The sequence below is a fragment of the Pelophylax lessonae genome (genome assembly GCF_965119305.1).
Source record: "Pelophylax lessonae genome assembly, chromosome: 2".
NCBI classification, from domain to species: domain Eukaryota; kingdom Metazoa; phylum Chordata; class Amphibia; order Anura; family Ranidae; genus Pelophylax; species Pelophylax lessonae.
Genome location: NC_138769.1, coordinates 278,323,559 through 278,346,630, shown reverse-complemented (window position 1 = coordinate 278,346,630; position 23,072 = coordinate 278,323,559). Strand labels below are relative to the sequence as shown.

Genomic DNA, 23,072 nt, shown 5'->3' with positions numbered 1-23,072 from the left:
GGGAATGTTATAGTGAAAGCAATATTTCTAGCACCAGCCCTCCTGTGTAACTCCTGTTTTGTGCATTAAAATAAATCAAAGTGTATTTTTTATTATTGGGTTTGAAAAAAAACGCTGCGTGAAATATCGTGGGACATAAAAAATTGCAACACACACTATTTTGTTCTCTAGGGCCTCTGCTTAAAAATATATAATGTTTTGGGGTTCTAAGTAATTTTCTAGAAAACAATACTTATTTTTTAAAGGTCAACATGTAACACATGTAAACACTAAAAGTTTCAGAAATGGCCTGGTCTTTAGCAAAATGAAAATGTGGAACTTCACCTAAATATCGAGGAAAAATAGGGTTATAACTAGAGTTGAGCGGACACCTGGATGTCCGTGTTCGGCGGGTTCGGCCGAACTTGAAAAAAAAAGTCCGGGTCCGTGTCCGTGTCCCGGACTTTTTCCGAACTTTACCCGGACACCGAACCCCATTGAAGTCAATAGGGACCCGAACTTTCAGGCACTAAAATGGCTCTAAAACACCAATGGAAAGGGCTAGAGTGCTGAAAATTGCAGCAAAACATAGTTAAGAGCATGGCACGTGCTCTGCAAACAAATGTGGATAGGAAAATAACTTAAAACAACAAAAAAAAAACAGAAAAATAAAACAATGTTCTTCATCTCTGAAGGACGAGGCCCATATGGAGTAGGAGGGAGGTTGAGGTGGTGGTGGATGTGGCGGTGTCATAGGCGTGCGCACAGGGTGTGCTGGGTGTACCTGGGCACACCCTAATCACCTAGGGCACATTAGCATTATCGCTCTGTTTGCCAGTGAGGAGATTGGAAAGATCTTCCTCGGACCTGCTCTGCTCTATTTCACTTTGCCAGCAGGGAGAGTAATGTATCGGGGCCATGTACATGTAGGCAAACACATGCATGTGTATTTAAACTTTGGGGTGCACACCCTAATGCAATAGGCTGCGCACACCTATGGGCGGTGTAGGTGGAATCGGCGGTGGAGGAGGACGAGGTAGCCAACACTGCTTTTTTTCAGAAATTTTAAATGAGGGTACAACCCAAAAGAGTGAGAAAGAGCAAAAATAGAACAATGGCTGGGTAAGGTCGGTATCCATCGCTATTCTGCACAAGGTACGGAAAAGTTCAGTGGGATCCATGCCTGGTTCATTTTAATGAACGTGAGCTTGTCCACATTGTCTCTGGACAGGCGGCTGCGCTTGTCTGTGATAACGCCCCCAGCCGTGCTAAATACCCGTTCAGATAATACACTGGCTGCAGGGCACGCCAACACCTCCAAGGCATAAAGGGCAAGCTCAGGCCATGTGCCCAATTTGGAGACCCAGAAGTTGAAGGGGGCAGACCCGTCATTCACTACATGTAGGCGTGTGCACACATACTGCTCCACCATGTTGGTGAAATGCTGCCTCCTGCTAAGACGTTCCATATGAGCTGCTGGTGCTGCTGTTTGTTGTGGCGTGCTGACAAAGCTTTTCCACATTTCGGCCATGCTAACCCTGCCTTCTGAGGTGCTGGCGGTGCCCTGGTTGCGTTGGCGACCTCTTCCTCCTCCTCCTCCTCTGCCTTGTGCTTCCACTGTGGTCCCGCTGTCAGGTGGGAATGCCAGCAGCATCGCGTCTACCAGCGTGCGCTTGTACTCGCGCATCTTGCGATCGCGCTCCAGTGAGTGAATTAAGGACGGTACGTTGTCCTTGTAATGGGGATCCAGCAGCGTGGCCACCCAGTAATCAGCACAAGTTAGAATGTGGGCAACTCGGCGGTCATTGTGGAGACACTGCAGCATGTAATCGCTCATGTGTGCCAGGCTGCCCAGAGGCAACGAAAGGCTGTCCTCTGTGGGAGGTAAGAAGTGTAAACAGAAAATCCTGGCGCTGTGGTGCCGGTGATCAGACGGCAGGGCTGGAACAATGGGGTCGGACAATGTCCAAAGGGGTCCACCATGAATTACACGTCCAAGTCCGGGCTGCTGCCTACCCTAACCCAGATCCCAACTGGGAGGAGAAAGTAATGACATAAAGCGCCATCATACCCGTTTTTTTTGTGTCATTACCCTCTGTGGGAGGTGTATCGTCTGTATCCTCTGTATTCCCCCAGCCACGCACCAGTGATGGCCATGAGCTGGCCTGGGTGCCACCCTGCTGTGAACATGGTTCCCTCTCCTCCTCCATCTCCTCCTCCTCATCCTCCAGAACTGTGCCCCTGCTGGACAATTGTGTTTGTATGTGCAGGAACCCACCCTCGGAGCCCCTTGCGAATGACTGCCCTGAAAGCCTTGGAAATGTTACCTCTTCATCCTCCTCATCCTGTGCCACATCCTCTTCCATCATCGCCCAAATTGTTTTTTCAAGGAGGCATAGAAGTGGGATAGTTAAGCTGACAACGGCGTCATCGGCACTGGCCATGTTGGTGGAGTACTCAAAACAGCGCAACAAGGCACACAGGTCTCGCATGGAGACCCAGTTATTGGTGGTGAAGTGGTGCTGTTCCGCAGAGCGACTCACGAGTGCGTGCTGCAGCTGAAACTCCACTATGGCCTGCTGCTGCTCGCACAGTCTTTCCAGCATGTGTAAGGTGGAGTTCCACCTTGTGGGCACGTCACATATGAGGCTGTGAGCGGGAAGGCCGAAGTTATGCTGCAGCGCTGACAGGCGAGCAGCAGGAGTGTGAGAACGCCTAAAGTGCGCACAGACGGCCCGCACTTTCTGCAGCAGCTCTGACATATCGGGATAATTTTTAAGGAACCTCTGCACCACCAAATTCAGCACATGCGCCAGGCAAGGGATGTGCGTCAAACCGGCTAGGCCCAGAGCTGCTATGAGATTTTGCCCGTTATCGCACACCACCAGGCCGGGCTTGAGGCTCGCTGGCAGCAACCATTCATTTGTCTGCTGTTCCATGCTCCTCCACAACTCCTGCGCGGTGTGTGGTTTTTCCCCCAAACAGGCAAGTTTTAAAACTGCCTGCTGTCGTTTACCCCTGGCCGTGCTGAAGTTGGTGGTGAAGGTGTTACGCTGACCGGATGAGGAGGCGGTAGAGGATGAGGAAGCGGAGTAGGAGGAGTTAGGAACAGGAGGCAAACTGAAGCGCCCTGCAATCCTCGGTGCTGGAAGGACATGCGCCAAATTGCTATCCGCCTCAGGCCCATGCGCCACTGTATTTACCCAGTGTGCCGTTAGGGAGATATAACGCCCCTGACCGTGCTTACTGGTCCACGTATCAGTAGTTAGGTGGACCTTGCCACAGATGGCGTTGCGCAGTGCACACCTGATTTTTTCCCCCACTTGGTTGTGCAGGGAAGGGATGGCTTGCCTGGAAAAGTAGTGGCGACTGGGCACGACGTACTGTGGGACAGCCACCGACATAAGGTTTTTAAAACTGTGCGTCTCCACCAGACGGAATGACAGCATTTCAAAGGCCAAGAATTTTGAAATGCTGGCATTCAGGGCCAGGGATCGCGGGTGGGTAGGGGGGTACTTCCTCTTCGTCTCAAGTGTTTGGGAGATGGAAAGCTGAACGCTTCCACGGGACATTGTGGAGATGGTTGGTGACCCGGGTGGTGGTGTTGCTGACAGATCGTCTGTTTGCGGGGTGGCAGCTGCCGGTATCACTACAGATGTGGATGGAGCGGCTGAGACTGCAGCAGAAGAGGAAGCAGGATGAGCCAGAGACGTTTCTTGGTTTTGAAGGTGTCTACTCCACTGCAGCTTGTGCTTTGCACTTAGATGCCTGATTATGCAGGTTGTGCTCAGGTTGAGAAGGTTTATGCCTCGCTTCAGGCTCTGATTGCACAGGGTGCAAACCACTCGTGTCCTGTCATCAGCACATTTTCTGAAGAACTTCCACACTAGAGAACTCCTTTGAGCTGGCTTTGCTGCGCTCGTTCCCTTGCTGCGTTGGGCAGTAGCAGGCGTAGTGTCTAGGGCACGGCCGCTCCGCTTCTGCGCCCTGCTCCCTCTTCTGCTGTGCTGGTGGCTCTGTGCGACCACCGCCTCTTCCTCCAAACTACTCAGGTCACCTGCATGACCTTCATTCCATGTGGGGTCGAGGAACTCATCGTCCCCCACATCATCTTCTACCCAGTCTTCACCCCTGCCCTCCTTGTCGGTCTCCACAATTCTGAACGCCGCAGCAGTTGGCACCTGCGTTTCGTCATCATCGGAGACGTGCTATGATGGTCCTTGTATGTACTCATCTTGAGAAATAAGTGGTTGGGCATCGCTGCACTCAATCTCTTCCACTTCTGGGGCAGGGCTAGGTGGATGGCCCTGGGAAACCCTGCTGACAGAGTCCTCAAAAAGAAGAAGAGACTGCTGTATGACTTGGGGCTCAGACTGCTTGCCTGATTTGCAAGGGGGTGAGGTGAAAGACGGTTGGACATCGGCTGCAGGTGCCAACTCTGACCTTTCTGCAGTAGACTGGGTGGGAGACAATGTGAAGGAACTGGAGGCACTGTCAGCAGCAAACCAATCTACTATCGCCTCTACTTGTTCTGGCCTCATCACTTCTAGAGGCGCATGATGCGCTACCAAATACTGCTGCAGGTTCTGTCGCCTACTCACACTTGAGGAAGGTGTTTCACTTGTGCGTGTAGCTGGCACAGATCGACCACGTCCTCTCCTTGCAACAGGAGCTCTACCAGCAGCACCACGACCCAGGCCACGGCCCCTATTTGACGGTCTCCTCATATTTCTGTAATTTAAGACCTTGCCCTAGAAAGGTGTTTATTGAATAGCGGAACAAAACAACAACAGTATTGCACGGGTGTATCTCACAGTCAAATATGCAAACTATGCCGCAATTTAATGTTTTTTACCCCAAAAGGGTGTATATTGAATAGCGGAATAGGAAAAAGGATAAAAAACGGTGTATCTCACACATACAAACACAGACTAGGCCCCGATTAAAATTTTTTGTACCCTAAAGGGAGGATGAGGAAGAGGAGTAGGAGGAGTTGGGAACAGGAGGCAAACTGAAGCGCCCTGCAATCCTTGGCGGTGGAAGGAGATGCGGCAAACAAATTTAAAAAGGTGTATCTCACATGTACCGATACAGACTATCCCGCAATTTAATTTTTTACACTCAAACAGGGTGTATATTGAATAGCGGAATAGGACAAATTTTACAAAACGGTGTATCTCACACATACAAACACAAACTAGGCCCCGATTACTATTTTTTGTACCGTAAAGGCAGGATGAGGAGTAGGAGGAGTTCGGAACAGGCAGGAGGCAGACTGAAGCACCCTCAAATCCTCGGCAGTATGAGATGCGCCCCAAAAACTTGGAAAGGTGTATCTCACACGTACCAACACAGACTATCCCGCAATTTAATTGTTTTTACCCAAAGGTGTAGATTGAATAGCGGAATAGAAAATATGATATCAAAAGGTGTATCTATCTCACACGTAGAGACCCAGACTAGGCCCAAATTACTATTTTTTGTACCCCCAAAGACAGGATGAGAGGAGTAGGAGGAGTTCAGAACAGGCAGCACCCTCAAATCCTCGGCAGTATGAGATGCGCCCCAAAAATTGGAAAGGTGTATCTCACACGTACCGACACAGACTATCCCGCAATTTAATTGTTTATACCCAAAGGTTTAGATTGAATAGCGGAATAGAAAATATGATATCAAAAGGTGTATGTATCTCACACGTAGAGACCCAGACTAGGCCCAAATTACTATTTTTTGTACCCCCAAAGGCAGGATGAGGAGTAGGAGGAGTTCGGAACAGGCAGCACCCTCAAATCCTCGGCAGTATGAGATGTGCCCCAAAAATTGGAAAGGTATCTCACACGTACCGACACAGATTATCCCGCAATTTAATTGTTTATACCCAAAGGTTTAGATTGAATAGCGGAATAGAAAATATGATATCAAAAGGTGTATGTATCTCACACGTAGAGACCCAGACTAGGCCCAAATTACTATTTTTTGTACCTCCAAAGGCAGGATGAGGAGTAGGAGGAGTTCGGAACAGGCAGCACCCTCAAATCCTCGGCAGTATGAGATGCGCCCCAAAAATTGGAAAGGTGTATCTCACACGTACCGACACAGACTATCCCGCAATTTAATTGTTTATACCCAAAGGTTTAGATTGAATAGCGGAATAGAAAATAAGATATCAAAAGGTGTATGTATCTCACACGTAGAAACCCAGACTAGGCCCAAATTACTATTTTTTGTACCCCCAAAGGCAGGATGAGGAATAGGAGGAGTTCGGAACAGGCAGCACCCTCAAATCCTCGGCAGTATGAGATACACCCCAAAAATTGGAAAGGTGTATCTCACACGTACCGACACAAACTATCCTGCAATTTAATTGTTTATACCCAAAGGTGTAGATTGAATAGCGGAATAGAAAATATGATATAAAATTGGTGATTTATCAATAGCACATGTGAACAGCAGTGTCTTATATCAGTCAGCTCTGCTGCAGGCTATGGAGGGAAAAAATTCCCCTTTTAAGTTTGTAATTTTTAACTAGATTAGTACAGACTATGCCACAATTTAATTTTTTTTAACCCAAGGGTGTATATTGAATAGTGGAATAGAAAAAGTGTATAACTTTTGAAATCACTCAATAATGGCACATGTGAACACAGCAGTGTATTATCACAGTCAGCACAGCAGCACTGAAGGAAAAACGCTGCACACAACTGACTGATAAAAAAGACTTTTCTCCCTCCTCCTCAGTGGGCAAAAAGATTGTGTTCACACCACCCCACACACAGCAAAATCATGTGGACCACTGACACCTGCCTATCTCCAGACTCTACCTAAAAGGATCGATAAGATCGGTCACTGCCGGCACTGCAAACCCTCCCCAACACTGCAAAATCGATTGTAATAGAACACTGACCATAAATATCTCCAGCCTCTCCCTAAAAGGATTGATAAGATTGGTCACTGCCGGCACTGCAACCCCCCCCCACCCCCCCACAGCAAAATTGATTGTAGAACACTGACCCTAAATATCTCCAGCCTCGCCCTAAAATGCCTATATCTCGCCCTGCCTACATATAATAGTGATGCGCCAGATAAACTGTGAAATATATAGAGGATAAATGTGCAAAAAAATAGTGCATAAATCAAACAGTGTCCATAAATAAATCCTTAATGTTGCAGATCAGCAGTGCAAACAGAAAAGTCCATTCAATAAATCTTGCTCCCAATTGTAAAACACCTCCGTGAGTGACAGAATCCCTTCACAATATGAAATGGCCTCTCACCTTAATGATAGACCCGGATACACTGGTCAATACCAGCCTGTTATCCTCAATTAGGAGACAAGTTCCAGCAAGCCAGGGAGGCTATGACCAGCCTATTACCACCAGGCACAATATGGCATATATGGGAATGAATAAAAGCAGATCTAGTGCTCTCTGTTTCAGAAGTTTATAAAAATGTATTAGGGAAGTAATAGCTGTACTCACAAAGGAGGCACTCGGCAGTGCGTGCTTGTCAGACTAGGAAGAGATGCAGCGTCAGGTATGCAGGCTCCGCCCCCATACGCGTTACGTCAATGCCTTCACAGCGGTGACTTCCTCGGTAGGAAGGAAGTCACCGCTGTGAAGGCATTGACGTAACGTGTGTGGGGGCGGAGCCTGCGTACCTGACGCTGCATCTCTTCCTAGTCTGACAAGCATGCACTGCCGAGTGCCTCCTTTGTGAGTACAGCTATTACTTGCCTAATACACTAGATCTGCTTTTATTTATTCCCAAATATGCCATCTTGTGCCTGGTGGTAAGAGGCTGGTCATAGCCTCCCTGGCTCGCTGGAACTTGTCTCCTTATTGAGGATAACAGGCTGGTATTGACCCATGTATCCGGGTCTATCATTAAGGTGAGAGGCCATTTCATATGGTGAAGGGATTCTGTCACTCACGGAGGTGTTTTACCATTGGGAGCAGGATTTATTGAATGGACTTTTCTGTTTGCACTGCTGATCTGCAACATTAAGGATTTATTTATGGACACTGTTTGATTTATGCACTATTTTTTTGCACATTTATCCTCTATATATTTTTATCTTAACATCACTATTATGTTTTATTGTTTCTGTTTGTGAAGTGTGAGCACAATTAAGTGTATGCAGCCGGATGTGTGCACTTTCTAGCACTGTATGATAATTTCACAAATATTTTATATTTTTATATTATTGTATATATTTATCATTTCAAAAAGTAGCAGTGTATCTCTAAGTACAAAAATCAGAATTGTCCAGGCTATGGTATTTTTTGTCACTCACTATTGAAAACGGGACAATGAACCAGCAAGATACGTTGCTTGGTTGTCTTCCAACTTTGGTGAGTAGCAACTCACTGGATAAGACAGTAATGCTTGAAAAAAGTTGAATGCAAAAGAGGAGGACCAGCAATAAAGTGGCTGGATAAAGTCACTGGAAGTATGAATATGTTGTGGGGAAAATTTTACACCCAAATAAAAGATTATTTATGAGAAACCCTGTTCATGTAAGGGCCGGTTCACACTGGTCTGACATACGTTCCAACTTCGAGCAAACAAGTCTCTTGACATGTCAAAATCAATTGTTCCCTATGATATGGACCATACCAGGCCACTTGCCCTCAACATGGGGGGTGGGTGCTTTGGGGCAGGTGGCTCTGTGCCCCCCACCCCAAAGCACCTGCTCCCATGTTGATGGGGACAAGGGCCTCTTCCCATCAACCCTGGCCAGTGGTTGTGGGGGTCTGCGGGCAGGGGGTTTATCAGAATCTGGAAGCCCTCTTTAACCACTTGCCGACTGCCGTCAGTATATTTACTGCGGCAGTCAGCCCCTCACAGGCAAAGCGACGTAGGTCTACATTGCTAACCTGTGAGGCTCTAGGGAGCAAGCGCGCGACGCTGGAGGCGCGCTCCCACTCCCGCTCGCTCACGGACCCCGCGATTGTCCGTTAGAGCGGGAGAAAGGCAGGCGGCTAATGTAAACACAGCCGCCTGTCATTCTCCCCTGTGTAAGAATGGAGATCATACGGTTCTGCTATGTAGGACCGTTGATCTCTGTTCTTACACCAGTAGCCACATCCAATCACAGTTAGAAGCACGCCCCTAGGGACACACTTAACCCCTCCCTCTCAAATAAAGTTAACTCCTTCCCTGCCATGTATAGCACTGATTACTGTAGTAATGTCACTGGTAACCCCAAAAGTGTCAAAAATGTCAGTCAAGGGTCTGATCTGTCCGCCGCAATGTCGCAGTCCCGCAAAAAAAATCGCAGATCGCCGCCATTACTCGTTAAAAAAAACCAACAAAAATGACAAAAATCTTTCCCTTAGTTAGTAAACGCAATAACTTTTGCGCAAACCAATCAAAATACGCTTTTTGCGATTTTTTTTTTTTACCAAACATATGTAGCATAAAACAAATTGGCCTAAAATGTTAAAAAATTTTCATTTTTACATCTTTTGGGGGGAATTTCATATAAAAAAATGTGAAAAATATTGTTATTTTTGCAAAATTGACGCTCTTTTTTTTTTGTTTATAGTGCAAAAAAAATCGCACAGGTGATCAAATACCACCAAAAGAAAGCTCTGTTTGTGGGAAAAAAAGGACGTCAAATACAGCGTCGCACGACCGCGCAATTGTCCGTTAAAGTAATGCAGTTCTGAATCGCAAAATAGGCCCTGGTGAGGAAGGGGGTAAAATCTTCCGGGGCTTAAGTGGTTAATAAGGGGGCCCCCAGATCACAGCCCCCCCCCCCCCATGTGAATGAGCATGGGGTACATTGTACACCTACCCATTCAACAAAAAAAAAAAAAAGTGTAGTGTTACAAAAAACAAGAGACGGATTTTGACAAGTCCTTTTAAAAATGAAGAATGTACCCTGTCGTAGCTCCAACGTTTCTTCTTTGTCTGGATCCGCCACCAATGTTTTCTTCCTCTAGTCTTCTCCTCTGATGTCTTCTGCTGTCACCGACCTGCTAAAATTAAAAAAATAAATGGTCCTTCTCTAACACTTGCTCCAGCCGGTTGTCAGCTCAGTTGTCTGCAAGTTTTTATATAGTTATAAGGCGTGGCCATCCGGAGATATCACAAGGAGACCCTGCCCCCTTGTCATGTCTCATCACATGACAAGGGGGCAGGGTTTTTAGTAAAGGACTTGTCAAAAACCGTCTCTTGTTTTGTGTAACACTACACTTTTTTTTTTTTTTTGAATGAGTAGGGGTACAATATACCCCGTACTCATTCTAATAGGGGGGGGCGGGATCTGGGGACCCCCTTGTTAAAGGAGGCTTACAGAATTCAATATGTCCCCTGCCCGCAGACCCCCACAACCTCTGCTCAGGGTTGTCAGGAAGAGGCCCTTGTCTCCATCAACATGGTGACAAGGTGTTTTGAGGTGGGGGGGGGGGTGCAGTCGCAATCATAGTTGGATCCTGTTCATTAAAGTCACATGGAAGTTGCACATGAAGTCGCAGGGCAAAGTTGAATCAAAAGTCATGCGACTTCCGTGTCAGAGCAGTATGAACCTGGCCTAATAGCCTGGAGTTGACATTGACTCGATGGCACATAATAATAAATGAAATGTGAATTTCAACTTTTCTTCTGTAGTTCTCCAATGGTAATATAATAGGGTTTTCACTAATTGATTTGGAGGCTTGGAAGGCATAGGGGTGTGGCAACTCCTGACTTTTACAAGTAAAGTTGAAATGATTAACGTATAAATTCCGCTGGCTATATCTCTGAATTAGATTACAATTTTACATTAAAATATCACGGAAGGTTATTACTGCTTATGCATGCTTTTATGAATCTGTCTGAATTGTCTAGGCTTAAGACCGGTGTATTTTTATTTTAACATCTTGCAAGACACTGTAACCCATAACAGCCAATCCAAAATCACCTTTTATTAGATTACCTAAACGAATCTGCTAAAAATGTTTCTAATTAGTTGTCAATCGCTGCTTTTTTTTCATTGCTGTTGGCACTGGTACTAAATAAGACAATCACTTTAAATATGTTTAGCAATGTATTTTATCTGAACAAAGTATATGTAAGAACCCATATGCATAAAAGCAAAGGAAGACTTAATTATAATTGCTGAGAAAAAGTTAGTGCACTGCTGTGTACTGATGTGCTTAAAGCATACATGGGTAAGATATTAACCTAATCTACTCTGCTGTAATCAGCTATAGCATACATTCTATGTGATATCTAAAGGTTTATGAATAAGCATCACTCACAGGAGTATAGCCTTTTAATAATTCAGATGAATCTGGACTTGGGTTGATCTGTTGACATCAGAACTGACCCAATCCACTGTAAGTTGAATGTATTATTTGCAGGTTTATATTGTTACATTCAAGTATCCTACTCATCATTTCACTGTATTTTGTTTTTTGTCTTCTAATAATTTAGTCAGCTGTTGCATCCTTGCCTTTCTGCTGGGCTTGATCTTTGTTCAACGTTCGGGGAATTATTTCGTCACCATGTTTGATGATTACTCTGCCACTCTACCACTCACCATTGTGGTCATCCTGGAAAATATTGCAGTAGCTTGGGTGTATGGCACAAAAAAGTAAGAAACGTATCACTCCCTGTCTAACACATTGAACCTGAAACTAGGTTTTTTTTTTTTCTTTTTTCATATTTACTAGATGATTACAAAACTGAAAAGCAAGATCAAATGGAAATAAATTGTATTTTTTCTTTGTGCTTGAGACATGCGTATAATATTAAAGTGTTTGTTACCTCAAAACTTCATATTCCTAAAATGTGCCTGCTGTACCAGTCCCTCTGCTTTCCTATTAAAAACTGACAAAAACGAAGCAGGCGAGCACAGCATGCTCAGTTCTCTAGCTATGCTGGGAACTCAGTGTGCTCTCCTCCAATGACCTGTCCTGACACGCCCTTGTGTCACAGCCATTCACTGGGAAGCTCAGTGTGCTGATGCTTTTCCTTTTCCAGCTCTTATGCAGCTGAAAGCAGAAGGAATGTGATCACTTATAAAAAAGGGAAAAAAAGGTATCTATAATGTTTTTTATATCTATACAAAAATGTTTTGCCTTTCATTTCTATTTTAAACGAAATGTGTTTTTTTATAAGGTGGTCGTTTACAATCACATCAATATAATAATGACTGGTATAAAATAAATATATGTTTCTGTAGCTGAAAAGCATACAATAATCAAATAGATCATAGGACCTCTGGGTTTATGTGTCCTGCAGCGGAAGGATAGGTGCAAACAAATGAACTGACTCCATCTGGTGGCCAAACTCCACCTCTGCCAGAAAAGTTCCAAGGAGAAAGTACCTTTCACCAAGCTCCATGGGTTCATGACCCTGTTTTCTAGTTGTTGATGTACACAAGTCTTCCACTTCACCTCTTTTAATACCAGAGAATTTAGCATTAAATTGCTAGTAAAGTTTTTTTTTTTTAACTTGCAATTACAGGTAAGGCTTACCTGTAGGTACAGTGAATATCTCCTAAACTCACGGTCGTTAGGAGATGTTCACACTGGATACAGCCGGTGACATCACAGACGCATGCACTCTGAAAGTCTGGTATACCTTGCTGGACCTTCAGGGCTCCATACCGCAGTCGAGAGCTTCTGCGCAAATGTATGGGAGTGACATTATCACTGCCCTGGCCACTCATACAGCCAGAGTCCGCAAGCTCAGAAGGAAGACTGGAGGAAGATGGAAGCCCTGTCAGCGGTGACAGTGCACCACTAGATGGCTTTGTTCTCATGTAAGTATTTCATAATGTATGTTATTATGCCATTGCCTTTCAAGCAGTGGATCAACTCCAGATGACATGGCTCCCCAAATCATCACGGACAATGGAAAATGTTGCATTTTATGTGGAAATCAAGATCCCAGAGTCTGGAAGAAGAGTGGAGAGGCTCAAAATCCAAATTGCATGAGGTCCAGTGTGAAGTTTCCACAGTCAGTGATGATTTGGGGAGCCAGATCATCTTCTGGTGTTGGTCCATTGTGTTTTTTCAAGTCCAAAGTCAGCGCAGCCCTCTACCAGTAAATTCTAGAGCACTTCATGCTTCCCTCTGCTTACCAGCTTTATGGAGATTGAAGAGTCTAATGCACACGGCTATATATTATGGGATATAAAGGCACCTTCATCCAAATGAAATATAGAGAATTTCATGGACATTCAGCGGGGCAAATATGACAGAGCCAGCAAGCTGGGGGTGAGAGACTCTAAATCACTATCCCAGCTACTGGATTATCATAGGTGCATCACCTGAATTCCAAGAAATGGAAGGAGAAGGAGGCATGGGATTTTTAAAAAATATTAATTTTTATTCAAAAAGAGACAAACAATGGATAAAAACTCTATATGAGTAACAACTATAATACAGAAAATCGCATGACATGTATATCAGGGAAATCAATAATACAAATAGATTGGTGGATCATGGTCTAGTATAAGATAGTCCAAGGGTTGGTATCAAAACCAAAAGTTCCCTGTTATTAGGTAGCAGGGTGGTCCATGTCCATCCAGAGACTTAACATGTTTTGCGGCTCTTGGCCGTTTCTTCAGAAGTTTATTATACAAACGTAAACTGTAATGGATAGATGTATACAGCGTCAGTAACAGAATTTGAGATGTAAAAACAATATAGCATCAATTCCAAAAACTGCCGATAGTGCTCTCCCCACACAGTGCCACCACCACCAGATGATGTTCAAAGAGAGAGAAGACCCGGCCACATCATGTAGCCCCTCAGGCGGGTGTGGTGTCGCCCCAAGAGGGGAGCCACCAAAAACCACAAAGGCAGACACTAGGAAGGGGGAGAAATGAAAAGAGGGGAGTTGTAAAGTAGATCGGTAAAGATGAGTTCAAGTCCCACCTGTACTGATGATAACACGTCAGGTGTGATGGGCCTCAATATACAATCAATCCACTAGTGCTCATATTCATTTCATAAAAACAGCATCCACCTTTAGATTAAGTGAATTAACGGTTATAATTCCTAGGGTAAAGTGATAAATGTAGGTAGTTTATAAAAAAAAGGGATAAATGTATATAATTGGATATTTCAAAAGCAGTATATGGAATATCCATACCCTGAGGGATAAACAGATGTCTATCTTAGAGGTGGATGAAAAATTACCCCCCCCCCGGCGGTCAGATGCAGTCTCCAAGATCAGTAAATGCAAATGCAATTCAACCACGGAGTGCTACATATCAGTCAATATGCTGGAATCGTTGGTGTAACAAATGGGTTGGCTTAATGGTGAAAGGGACAAGATGTTAGAAGTCCAACTATAGCACAAAACTGTCAAAAATATAAAAAAAGACCAAATGTCAACTTAGATAAAGAGAGAAGGGATGTATCACAGCATAGGAGACTCCATGTAGTAGGTGCTGCAGAGTTTCTCTTACGTCCTCCAACAGTCGCCGCCTCTTCATATTCGTCACATATGGGGTATTAGACTTTGCTCCGAAGGAGTAGCTAGGCAACAGAATATGTTAACATTAAAGCTTTTAACATATCCCACCCTCAAGGGGTGGTCCCCTCAGTCAATACCCTCCTACTTCCTGCAACCATATCTCAGTTTCAATGTCTAGCTTGTCAGGAGTGGCTGGCTCTCTCTGTGCTGGGGCTTTGTGCCCCAGACTCTTTCTTCTTTTTTGATTTTTTGTTTGAGTTTTCTCTCTACCTTTACTTAGCTGTTCTTTTTGTCAGCGTTAGTTAGTTCTTCGGATGAAGAGGATCATGCGGGCTGGGTCTCGGGCTGATCCCCCTGGTCGCAGGTCGTGGGTCAGTGGCTTCCCAGCCTGCCATCGAGCGTTCAGCCAGGTAACGCTCCTGGCACAGTGAACGACCCATCCCTGTTCGGTGCAGGGATGATTGGTGAGGTGGCTACCTCACTGGACGCTGTGCGGTTTCTTAACCCCCATTCTGTGCGTCTTGTATGCGACTCTCCCTGCCTCATGTGCAGCGGCTTGTTCGCCTGTGCGGGTCCCCCACGCCACTGTGAGGTAAGTGTATCTATGTGGGGACCTGTCTGTCTGGGGGGGTGTCAGTCTGGGACTGTGTAACCTGCCTCTATTCACACTGTTTGTCTCCCCTCACTCGGCTGCATGCTGTGGGCTGCAAGGGGGGGGGAGCTGTGTGACACTGTGTGTGTCAGCCTTGTCAGTGTGAGAAGCTGTGTGCTGTGGGGCATGTTTTGTGGCATGTTTGGGCATTATACAGCGATCGCTGCGGCGATCTGACATGTTTTTTTATACATGGATGACATGTGTGCATTACTGTACTGTGGAGCGGCGGTTTCGGCGCCAAACGGCGCCATTTTGCCTACACTCGCTCCGGCCGCATGTTCTACATGCATGGCGGCCATTTTCTTGTAGCCTCCCATAGGCTTTCATAGAGCGCACTGGCAGCATCACTTCCTCTTCTCCAGGAACACCGATCGAGGCAGCAGCAGTGGCGAGGGTCTCCTCAGGTTATATCCTTCCTATCCATTGCCTGTGTCAGTTTTATTGTCCCTGTGGGGGTCTCATTGTGCTTGTGTGTGGTGCGGTGGGCTGCGCTCGCCGCGCTTGTTAAAGGGGCAGTTAACCCTTTATTATCCGGCATTTGTTATAGGGGCAAATTTCCTACCACCTTGGTGGAAAGCCAGGGGACCGCTGTTTCCCCCCCCAGGGGGGGATTTAGCCACTATTGTGGCTGGCCTTGCTGCTCAGGTGCAGATGCTGGTGGCTGCTCAATCTACTAAAAGACCCAGAGTTGCTCTTTCCTCTGATTCTGAGGGTGAAGGTGATGGGGCTGTTATGGCGGGGGCCTCCTTATCGGGGTCCCGCTCCTCCCTGGATCTAGTGGGGTCCGAGGTGGAGGCTGAAGTTGAAGGGGTTGATAATTCTCCCCCTGGCTCGCCTGAAGAGCTTGCAATCATGGATGAATTGATTGCTTCCATAAAGCAAACGCTGCGTTTGCAGGATGAAGTGTGTCCCCCCGCTGCCTTGGCGGCTTATGGGACGCAGAGAAAACGCAGGACGCCGCAGGTTTTTCCCTGCAATGATGATTTTCAGCGCGCTGTTAAGGAACAATGGCGCAATCTGCGCAAACCTTTTGCTGTACCAAGTAGGTTCAAGCTGCGTTATCCTTTCTTGCCTTCCACTGATGAAAGGTGGTGTGTGCCACCCCCAGTGGATCACGCAATTGCGGTTTTAAACAAATCCACTGCGATTCCTGCAGAGGATTCCCCTGTGTTCCGTGATGCCACGGATAGGAGATTGGAGTCTCTTGCCCGTCATACTTATTCTGTTACGGGTTCTATGCTTAAAGCTCTGTTTGCCTCTCTCATGGTGGCCCAGGCTGTCGCAAGTTGGACGCAGATGCTTAGGCGCGTCCTAGTGGCCGATTCGGCCTCGCCAGCGACCCTGGATATGGTGGATCAAATCCACCAGGGTGTCATGTATCTGTGTGATGCGGACTTAGACCTAGTCCCGTTGGCTGCACGTGTGCACAGCGTGGCGGTGTTGTCTCGCCGCCTGGTTTGGTTGAAATGTTGGTCGGTGGACCAGTCTTCACGTAAGACCTTAGCCAATCTGCCTTATGATGGGTCTCGCCTTTTTGGGGAGTCCTTGGATGTGTTGATTAAGGGGATCACCAGAGGTAAGAGTACTCTCTTGCCCCATTTCCCCAAGGCTAAGGGGGCTTCTGGGAAGAAGCATGCTAATTTTCGGCCCCCTCAGGGGTCCTTTCGTGCCTTTCGGTCGCACTACAAGGGAAAACCGTTCAAAGGTCAAGGCTCTCAGAAGAAGCCCTGGTCTGGGAAACAGAAGTCCGGTCAATCCGGATCCGCAGCCCATAACAGTGCGGCCTGAAGGGGCGCCCTCCCCCAGTTTTGGGGTGGGGGGACGCTTGCTCGGTTTTCTTCAGCCCTGGTTGGCCCGCGTGCGGGACAGATGGGTTCAGGAGATCGTTCGATCTGGTTACAAGATCGAGTTTCTCTCTCGGCCGGAGAGCAGATTTTTTCCCTCAAATCTTCAACTGTCTCCGGAGCGTTTACGGGACCTGCACCTGGCGGTGCGGGACCTGAGGGCTCAGGGAGTGGTAGTTCCGGTGCCTCATCGGGACAGATTTCGGGGGTTTTATTCCAATCTGTTCACCGTGCCCAGAAAGGAGGGCAAGGTTCGTCCAATTCTGGACTTGAAGGCTCTGAACCGCTCTGTGCGGGTTCGCAAGTTCCGCATGGAATCCCTGCGGTCGGTGGTGGCTGCCCTGGTTCCGGGGGAATTCATGGCCTCCATCGATTTGAAGGATGCGTATCTTCACATCCCCATTTTCGAGGGTCACCAGAGGTACCTTCGATTTGCCATTGCGGAGGATCACTACCAGTTCGTGGCGTTGCCTTTTGGTCTCGCCTCGGCTCCGCGGGTCTTCACCAAGGTGCTTGCACCGGTTCTGGCATTATTGAGGGCCCAGGGCATTTCTGTCCTGGGGTATCTGGACGACATTCTGGTTCGGTCTGCGACCAGCCAGGGTCTGGAGAAGGACCTGTCTGTCACAATGCAAACTCTGCAGGGGTTTGGTTGGACGATAAATTTTCCAAAGTCGACACTGAGTCCGTCGGTTCGTCTTCCCTACCTGGGAATGATTCTGGACTCGGTGCAGGCGAAGGTCTTCCTGCCGCAAGACAAACTCAGAACTCTTCAGGAGGAAGTCAGGTCCCTCAGGGACGTTCCGCACTCGTCTCTGCGGACGTGCATGAGATGTCTGGGATTGATGGTCTCGGCCTTCGAGGCGATTCCCTTCGCCCAGTTTCACACGCGGGGTCTCCAAGCGGAGATCCTGTCCATGTGGGACGGGCGACCTCAATCTCTAGATCTTCAAATCTCGTTGAGTCATCGCACCAGAAGAGACCTTCTGTGGTGGCTCCAGTCCCCGATGGTATCCGGGGGCAAGTCGTTTCGTCCTATCTCGTGGACGGTAATCACCACGGATGCCAGCCTGTCGGGCTGGGGTGGTGTTCTGGGCGTTCTGTCCGCCCAGGGGACTTGGTCGGAGGGGGAGTCCTCCCTTCCGATCAACATTCTGGAATTGCGTGTGATAAATCTCTGTCTTCATCGCTGGATGGACCGGCTGCAGGGCTGCCCGGTTCGGGTGCAGACGGACAATGCCACGGCGGTGGCCTACATCAACCACCAAGGGGGCACCAGGAGTGCCCGAGCGGCTCGAGAAGTGGCCGACATTCTGTCTTGGGCCGAGACTCATGTCCCGGCGATAACGGCGGTTCACATTCCGGGAGTGGAGAACTGGCAGGCGGACTATCTGAGTCGCCAGACCCTGGATCAGGGGGAATGGTCTCTCCACCCGGCTGTCTTCCAGACGTTGTGCGCGAAGTGGGGTCTTCCAGATGTGGACCTGTTCGCGCCTCGTCTCAACAACAAGGTGAGAAGGTTCGTAGCAAGGACCCGCGACCCTCGGGCAGACGCGTCGGACGCGTTAGTGGCCCCGTGGCATCAGTACAGGCTGATGTACGCGTTTCCACCGATTCAGTTGCTGTCCAGGTTCCTTCGCAGGTTGCACTCGGAACGCAGCACGGTGATTCTTGTGGCACCGGACTGGCCTCGCCGGTCCTGGTACGCAGACCTCGTGAATCTGGCGGTCGACGCCTCGTGGCGTCTGCCTCTTCGAGAAGATCTCCTGTCTCAAGGACCGATATACCATCCTGCTTTACAGTCGCTGGCTTTGACGGCCTGGCTGTTGAGACCGAGGTCCTGAAGGAGAAGGGTCTCTCCCCAGAGGTCGTTCATACCTTGATCAACGCGAGGAAGTCTTCCTTGGGGAAGGTTTATTACCGTACTTGGAAGGCCTATTTTGCCTGGTGTGAGTCCAGGGGGTTTTCACCCCGCACGTACTCGGTTTCCCGAGTGCTGTCCTTCCTTCAATCGGGTGTCGATCAGCGTTTGGCGCTGGCTACGATAAAGGGTCAGGTGTCTGCGCTGGCCGTTCTGTTTCAACGTCCCGTGGCTTCCAACTCCTTGGTTGGCACTTTTGTTCAGGGAGTGCGGCATCTGGTTCCTCCTAGGAGGGATCCTCTGCCCCCTTGGGACTTGAATCTCGTTCTATCTGTGTTACAACGTGCTCCTTTTGAACAGATCAGGGAGATCTCGTTGTCTATGTTGTCCAAAAAGGTCGCCTTTTTGGTTGCGATCACTTCGGCTCGCAGAGTGTCGGAGCTGGCGGCTTTGTCCTGCAAGTCTCCGTATCTGGTTGTTCATTTGGATAAGGTGGTCTTGCGACCTAATCCTTCTTTTCTTCCGAAGCGAGTTTCGGAATTCCATCTTAATGAGGATATTGTCTTGCCTTCGCTGTGCGCGAAGCCTAAACATCCAAAGGAGGTGCGATTACATTCTTTGGATGTTGTTCGGGCGATAAGGGTTTACCTTAAATCGACTGAGTCTTTTCGAAAGACGGACTCCTTGTTTGTTCTTCCAGAGGGTCCTCGGAAGGGCATGGCGGCGTCGGCCTCTACCATCGCCAAATGGATCAGGCAGACCATTGAACAGGCCTATGCTTTGCAGGGGAAGGTTCCCCCTGTGCCTGTGAAGGCGCACTCTACTAGATCTCTGAGTACGTCTTGGGCCTGTCGTCATGGGGCTTCTGTAGCCCAGGTGTGTAAGGCGGCGACTTGGTCGACCGTGCACACTTTCACAAAATTCTACAAAGTAGATGTTCAGGCATCGGCGGATGCTTCCTTTGGCCGCAAGGTTCTTAGTGCGGCAATTCCCTAGGGTCCCTTGTTGGGGACCTCTGGCTGTTGGGATAAGTTTTTTATCCCCTGGTTATTTGTCTTTTCCTGGGTTGTTGCTCCTGTTGAGCACTTGTTTTTCCTGTAGCCCAGCTGGTTTCCTTCCTTTGGTAAGGTTCCTTTCTTTGATGCGGAGACTGCGTTGCCTTTCGGCGCGGATGCGTTTCCCACCCCTCATGTTTGCACTGCTTTGGGACGTCCCCATATGTGACGAATATGAAGAGGCGGCGACTGTCGGAGGACGTAAGAGAAAACGGAATTTTTATAAAATCTTACCTGTAAAATTCCTTTCTCTGAGTCCTCCGACAGTCGCCGCCCCAGCCCCTCTTTTGGGGTTTGGTTGTATACTCTACTGCTATTCCACTGAAACTGAGATATGGTTGCAGGAAGTAGGAGGGTATTGACTGAGGGGACCACCCCTTGAGGGTGGGATATGTTAAAAGCTTTAATGTTAACATATTCTGTTGCCTAGCTACTCCTTCGGAGCAAAGTCTAATACCCCATATGTGACGAATATGAAGAGGCGGCGACTGTCGGAGGACTCAGAGAAAGGAATTTTACAGGTAAGATTTTACAAAAATTCCGTTTTTTCTCTGTACGTTACCTGATGGGGAGATGCCAAATAAATCCGGCCGCCAGTGTCTGCTAAGTGATGGGCGGCATCTCTTAAGGCGTCACAATCTGGACACGACCAATCCCATGTCACGGAATTGGCGCGCCACACCCGCTGTCAAAGGGCGCATGCGCGAACCTCGCACACTGCACGTTAACAGCTGAATCGGAGTGAAGATTCCATAGCCGGTGTTCCGTGGAAAAACCATACCCTGTAAAAAATCCATACCTTTGTCACTTCCGCTGCACCTACGTCAGCACCTACGTCATTGAACAGCTAAGGAGCTTACTAGTGTGCATGCTCGGAGGGTATGGATTTTTCTTGGTGCCTCCATGGCAGCATACTAGTGATAGAGCTCCGCCTCTACTCCTCCCTCAGGACCAGTGAGTAGCATAAAAGAAAGGCCCAGCCCCCTGTCCCATCATTCTCCTTTTTTTCCTCATACCTTCCTGACTGGTGAAGAATAAGCAGTATGTCCATACCTCTGCCTCCAGGCAGCTTTCCGCCGGGTTCTGCCTCTCCCGTGCGCAGTGCCTGCTCTTGGGTCGCTCAAAGCAGTAATAAGGCCGGGAACCCCTTCTGTGGATCTTTAGGGTATCATGTGCAGTGTTTCCTCATAGGAACGCATACTGCCACTGTCTCTTTAAAAATCCTAAATGTTTGGTTTTGCAGGGTTTTGCACAAGGACCGTCTTTTTTTTTTTTTTTTCCTTTTCCTCCTTCTTTACAGGTTGGATTCCCCTTTAGGTTTTCCAGTACTTTTTTTTTTCTTTTGTGTGTGTTTGTATGTTTATTTGTTCATATTGGTTATCTTTCCCCTCCTCTTTCCCCTCTTTTTCCCCTTCTTGCCTTCTTCTTACCTTTGCTACAGCCTGTCTCTTTAAGTTTCGCTAAGCATCCGATCCTGTGTGGATGGCTTCCAGCCCTGAGATTCCCTCTGCAGCGCCATGTAGCTCGAGGCCGCCCCTTTCCTCCACAGAGTATCGGCGTCTCTGCGGACCACCTCGCAGGGCGGGGAGTAGAGCCGTCCACGAGGAGCGTTCTGCGCATGCGCAGTGCGGTTGAGGCTCGGGCGGCCATCTTGGATGTGGGAACCAGGTGTCATTTTGCCCTGAGTTCCCACAGGAGCTAAGGGGAGGGGTTTTCCATGCTCCCTTCTTATTAAAGGGCCATTCTACCTGCTGTCCACCTGAAAGACAGCATATTTTCCCTGCTCCTGCTGACTTGTTTAAAGCCCTTGGTAGGTAGCACCTTTTAACATTTTTTTTTCTTTCCCTTCTTTTTATTTTTCGCTCTTCTTCCAATTTATTCAGTTTTTTTTTTTTTTTTAATAAAACTTTTTCTTTTCCTCCTTCTTCTTTTCTTTTTCCTCTTCTCTTCTTTCCTTTTTTCCTTCTTTCTTCTTCTTTTTCGTTTTTTTCCTTCTTCTTTCGCCTTCCTCTCACAGCCAGTCCTTCTGCAACGCCCTACAATGAGCCACTCATCATGCAACCAAGATCCTCACAATAGGTATGGAACCACCTTTTCTGTAAGTATTGAAGAAAGAAGGAAAAGATTGCTTTTATGGACTTACAAATGTCCTTTGTTCCAGCCCAACGCACTCCAAAAGATCCGGAAAGTCTTCAAGTTACCACGACCATGATAGTCTGGACCGCAGATGAAGATCTTCCCACTATAGATTCTCAGAGAGATCAAGGTCGAGACACCATCACTCTCCTTCTCCACCATCCCACTCCTCAAGGAAGAAGTGCTGGGCTTGTGGCGCAGTGCCTTTACCCAGAAAACTAGTCTGCCAGGACTGTTTTCGGGACTACGCATCCAACCGTGAGCTGGAAAACCAACAAGTGGTGGATCTGCTAAAGCAGATGATGAAGGATTCCCTTTAAGAGTTGACAACTCTGATACCCGCACAGACGGCTCCTTCTGCAGCTCAGGTTCCGGACAGGGATGATAGCGCTCCAGGCCCCTCAGGGCTAAACCCTTCACGCTCTGCGGCTCCATTACTTGGAGAGGCATCTTCAGGGCACCTTTCGGCGGAATCTTTAGATGAGTCGGACCCTTCAGGCTTTAACTATGCCTTAATTCCACCCTTTATTCAGGCAGTCAAGACAGCGATTGCCTAGGAGGATCCTGAAGAACCCGTTCCAAAGTCAAAAACATATTTTCCCTTCCTTAAAAGGAAACAAGTATTCTTTCCTCTTATGGGCGAGATAAGAGAAATTATCGAAGAGGAATGGAAGAAGACGGATAAAAAGTTCTCCTTGGGCCGTCTTAATAAGCTCTACCCTCTAGCCGAGGCTGAAGCACAATCATTAAATTCCATGCCGGTGGTGGATGCTGCAGTCATACGACTCGCCAAAAACGTGACACTACCTATGGAGGATTCGGCTTCTTTCAAAGATCCGCTGGATCGAAAAATTGACCTGGACCTAAAAAGGAGCTACTTGGCCTCGGGCGCAGCCTGTAAACCAGCTATTGCCCTCACAGCTGTCTCCAATGCCATCAGGGCATGGCCGGAAATGTTGAGACAGCTTTACGCCAAAATGTCCCCAGAGAAGACATTGTCAAGGCACTGGAGGAACTGAAGATTTCTGCAGATTTCATTGAAGAGGCCGCCATTGATACCATCCGTTGTTCTGCGCAGTCAATGCTCCACACAGTAATGGCCAAAAGGGCCCTCTGGCTAAAAC

At 47.7% G+C, this 23,072-nt stretch overlaps 1 protein-coding gene across 1 annotated transcript in view; it reads left to right on the top strand.

The window, feature by feature from the left end:
* SLC6A17 (solute carrier family 6 member 17) overlaps positions 1 to 23,072 on the top strand; it is a 1,289,761-nt gene that overhangs the window by 915,642 nt on the left and 351,047 nt on the right. The window contains exon 9 of the mRNA XM_082246730.1: positions 11,401 to 11,560. Within this exon, the coding sequence (XP_082102856.1) occupies positions 11,401 to 11,560 (160 nt within the window). The remainder of the gene's footprint in view (positions 1 to 11,400; positions 11,561 to 23,072) is intronic.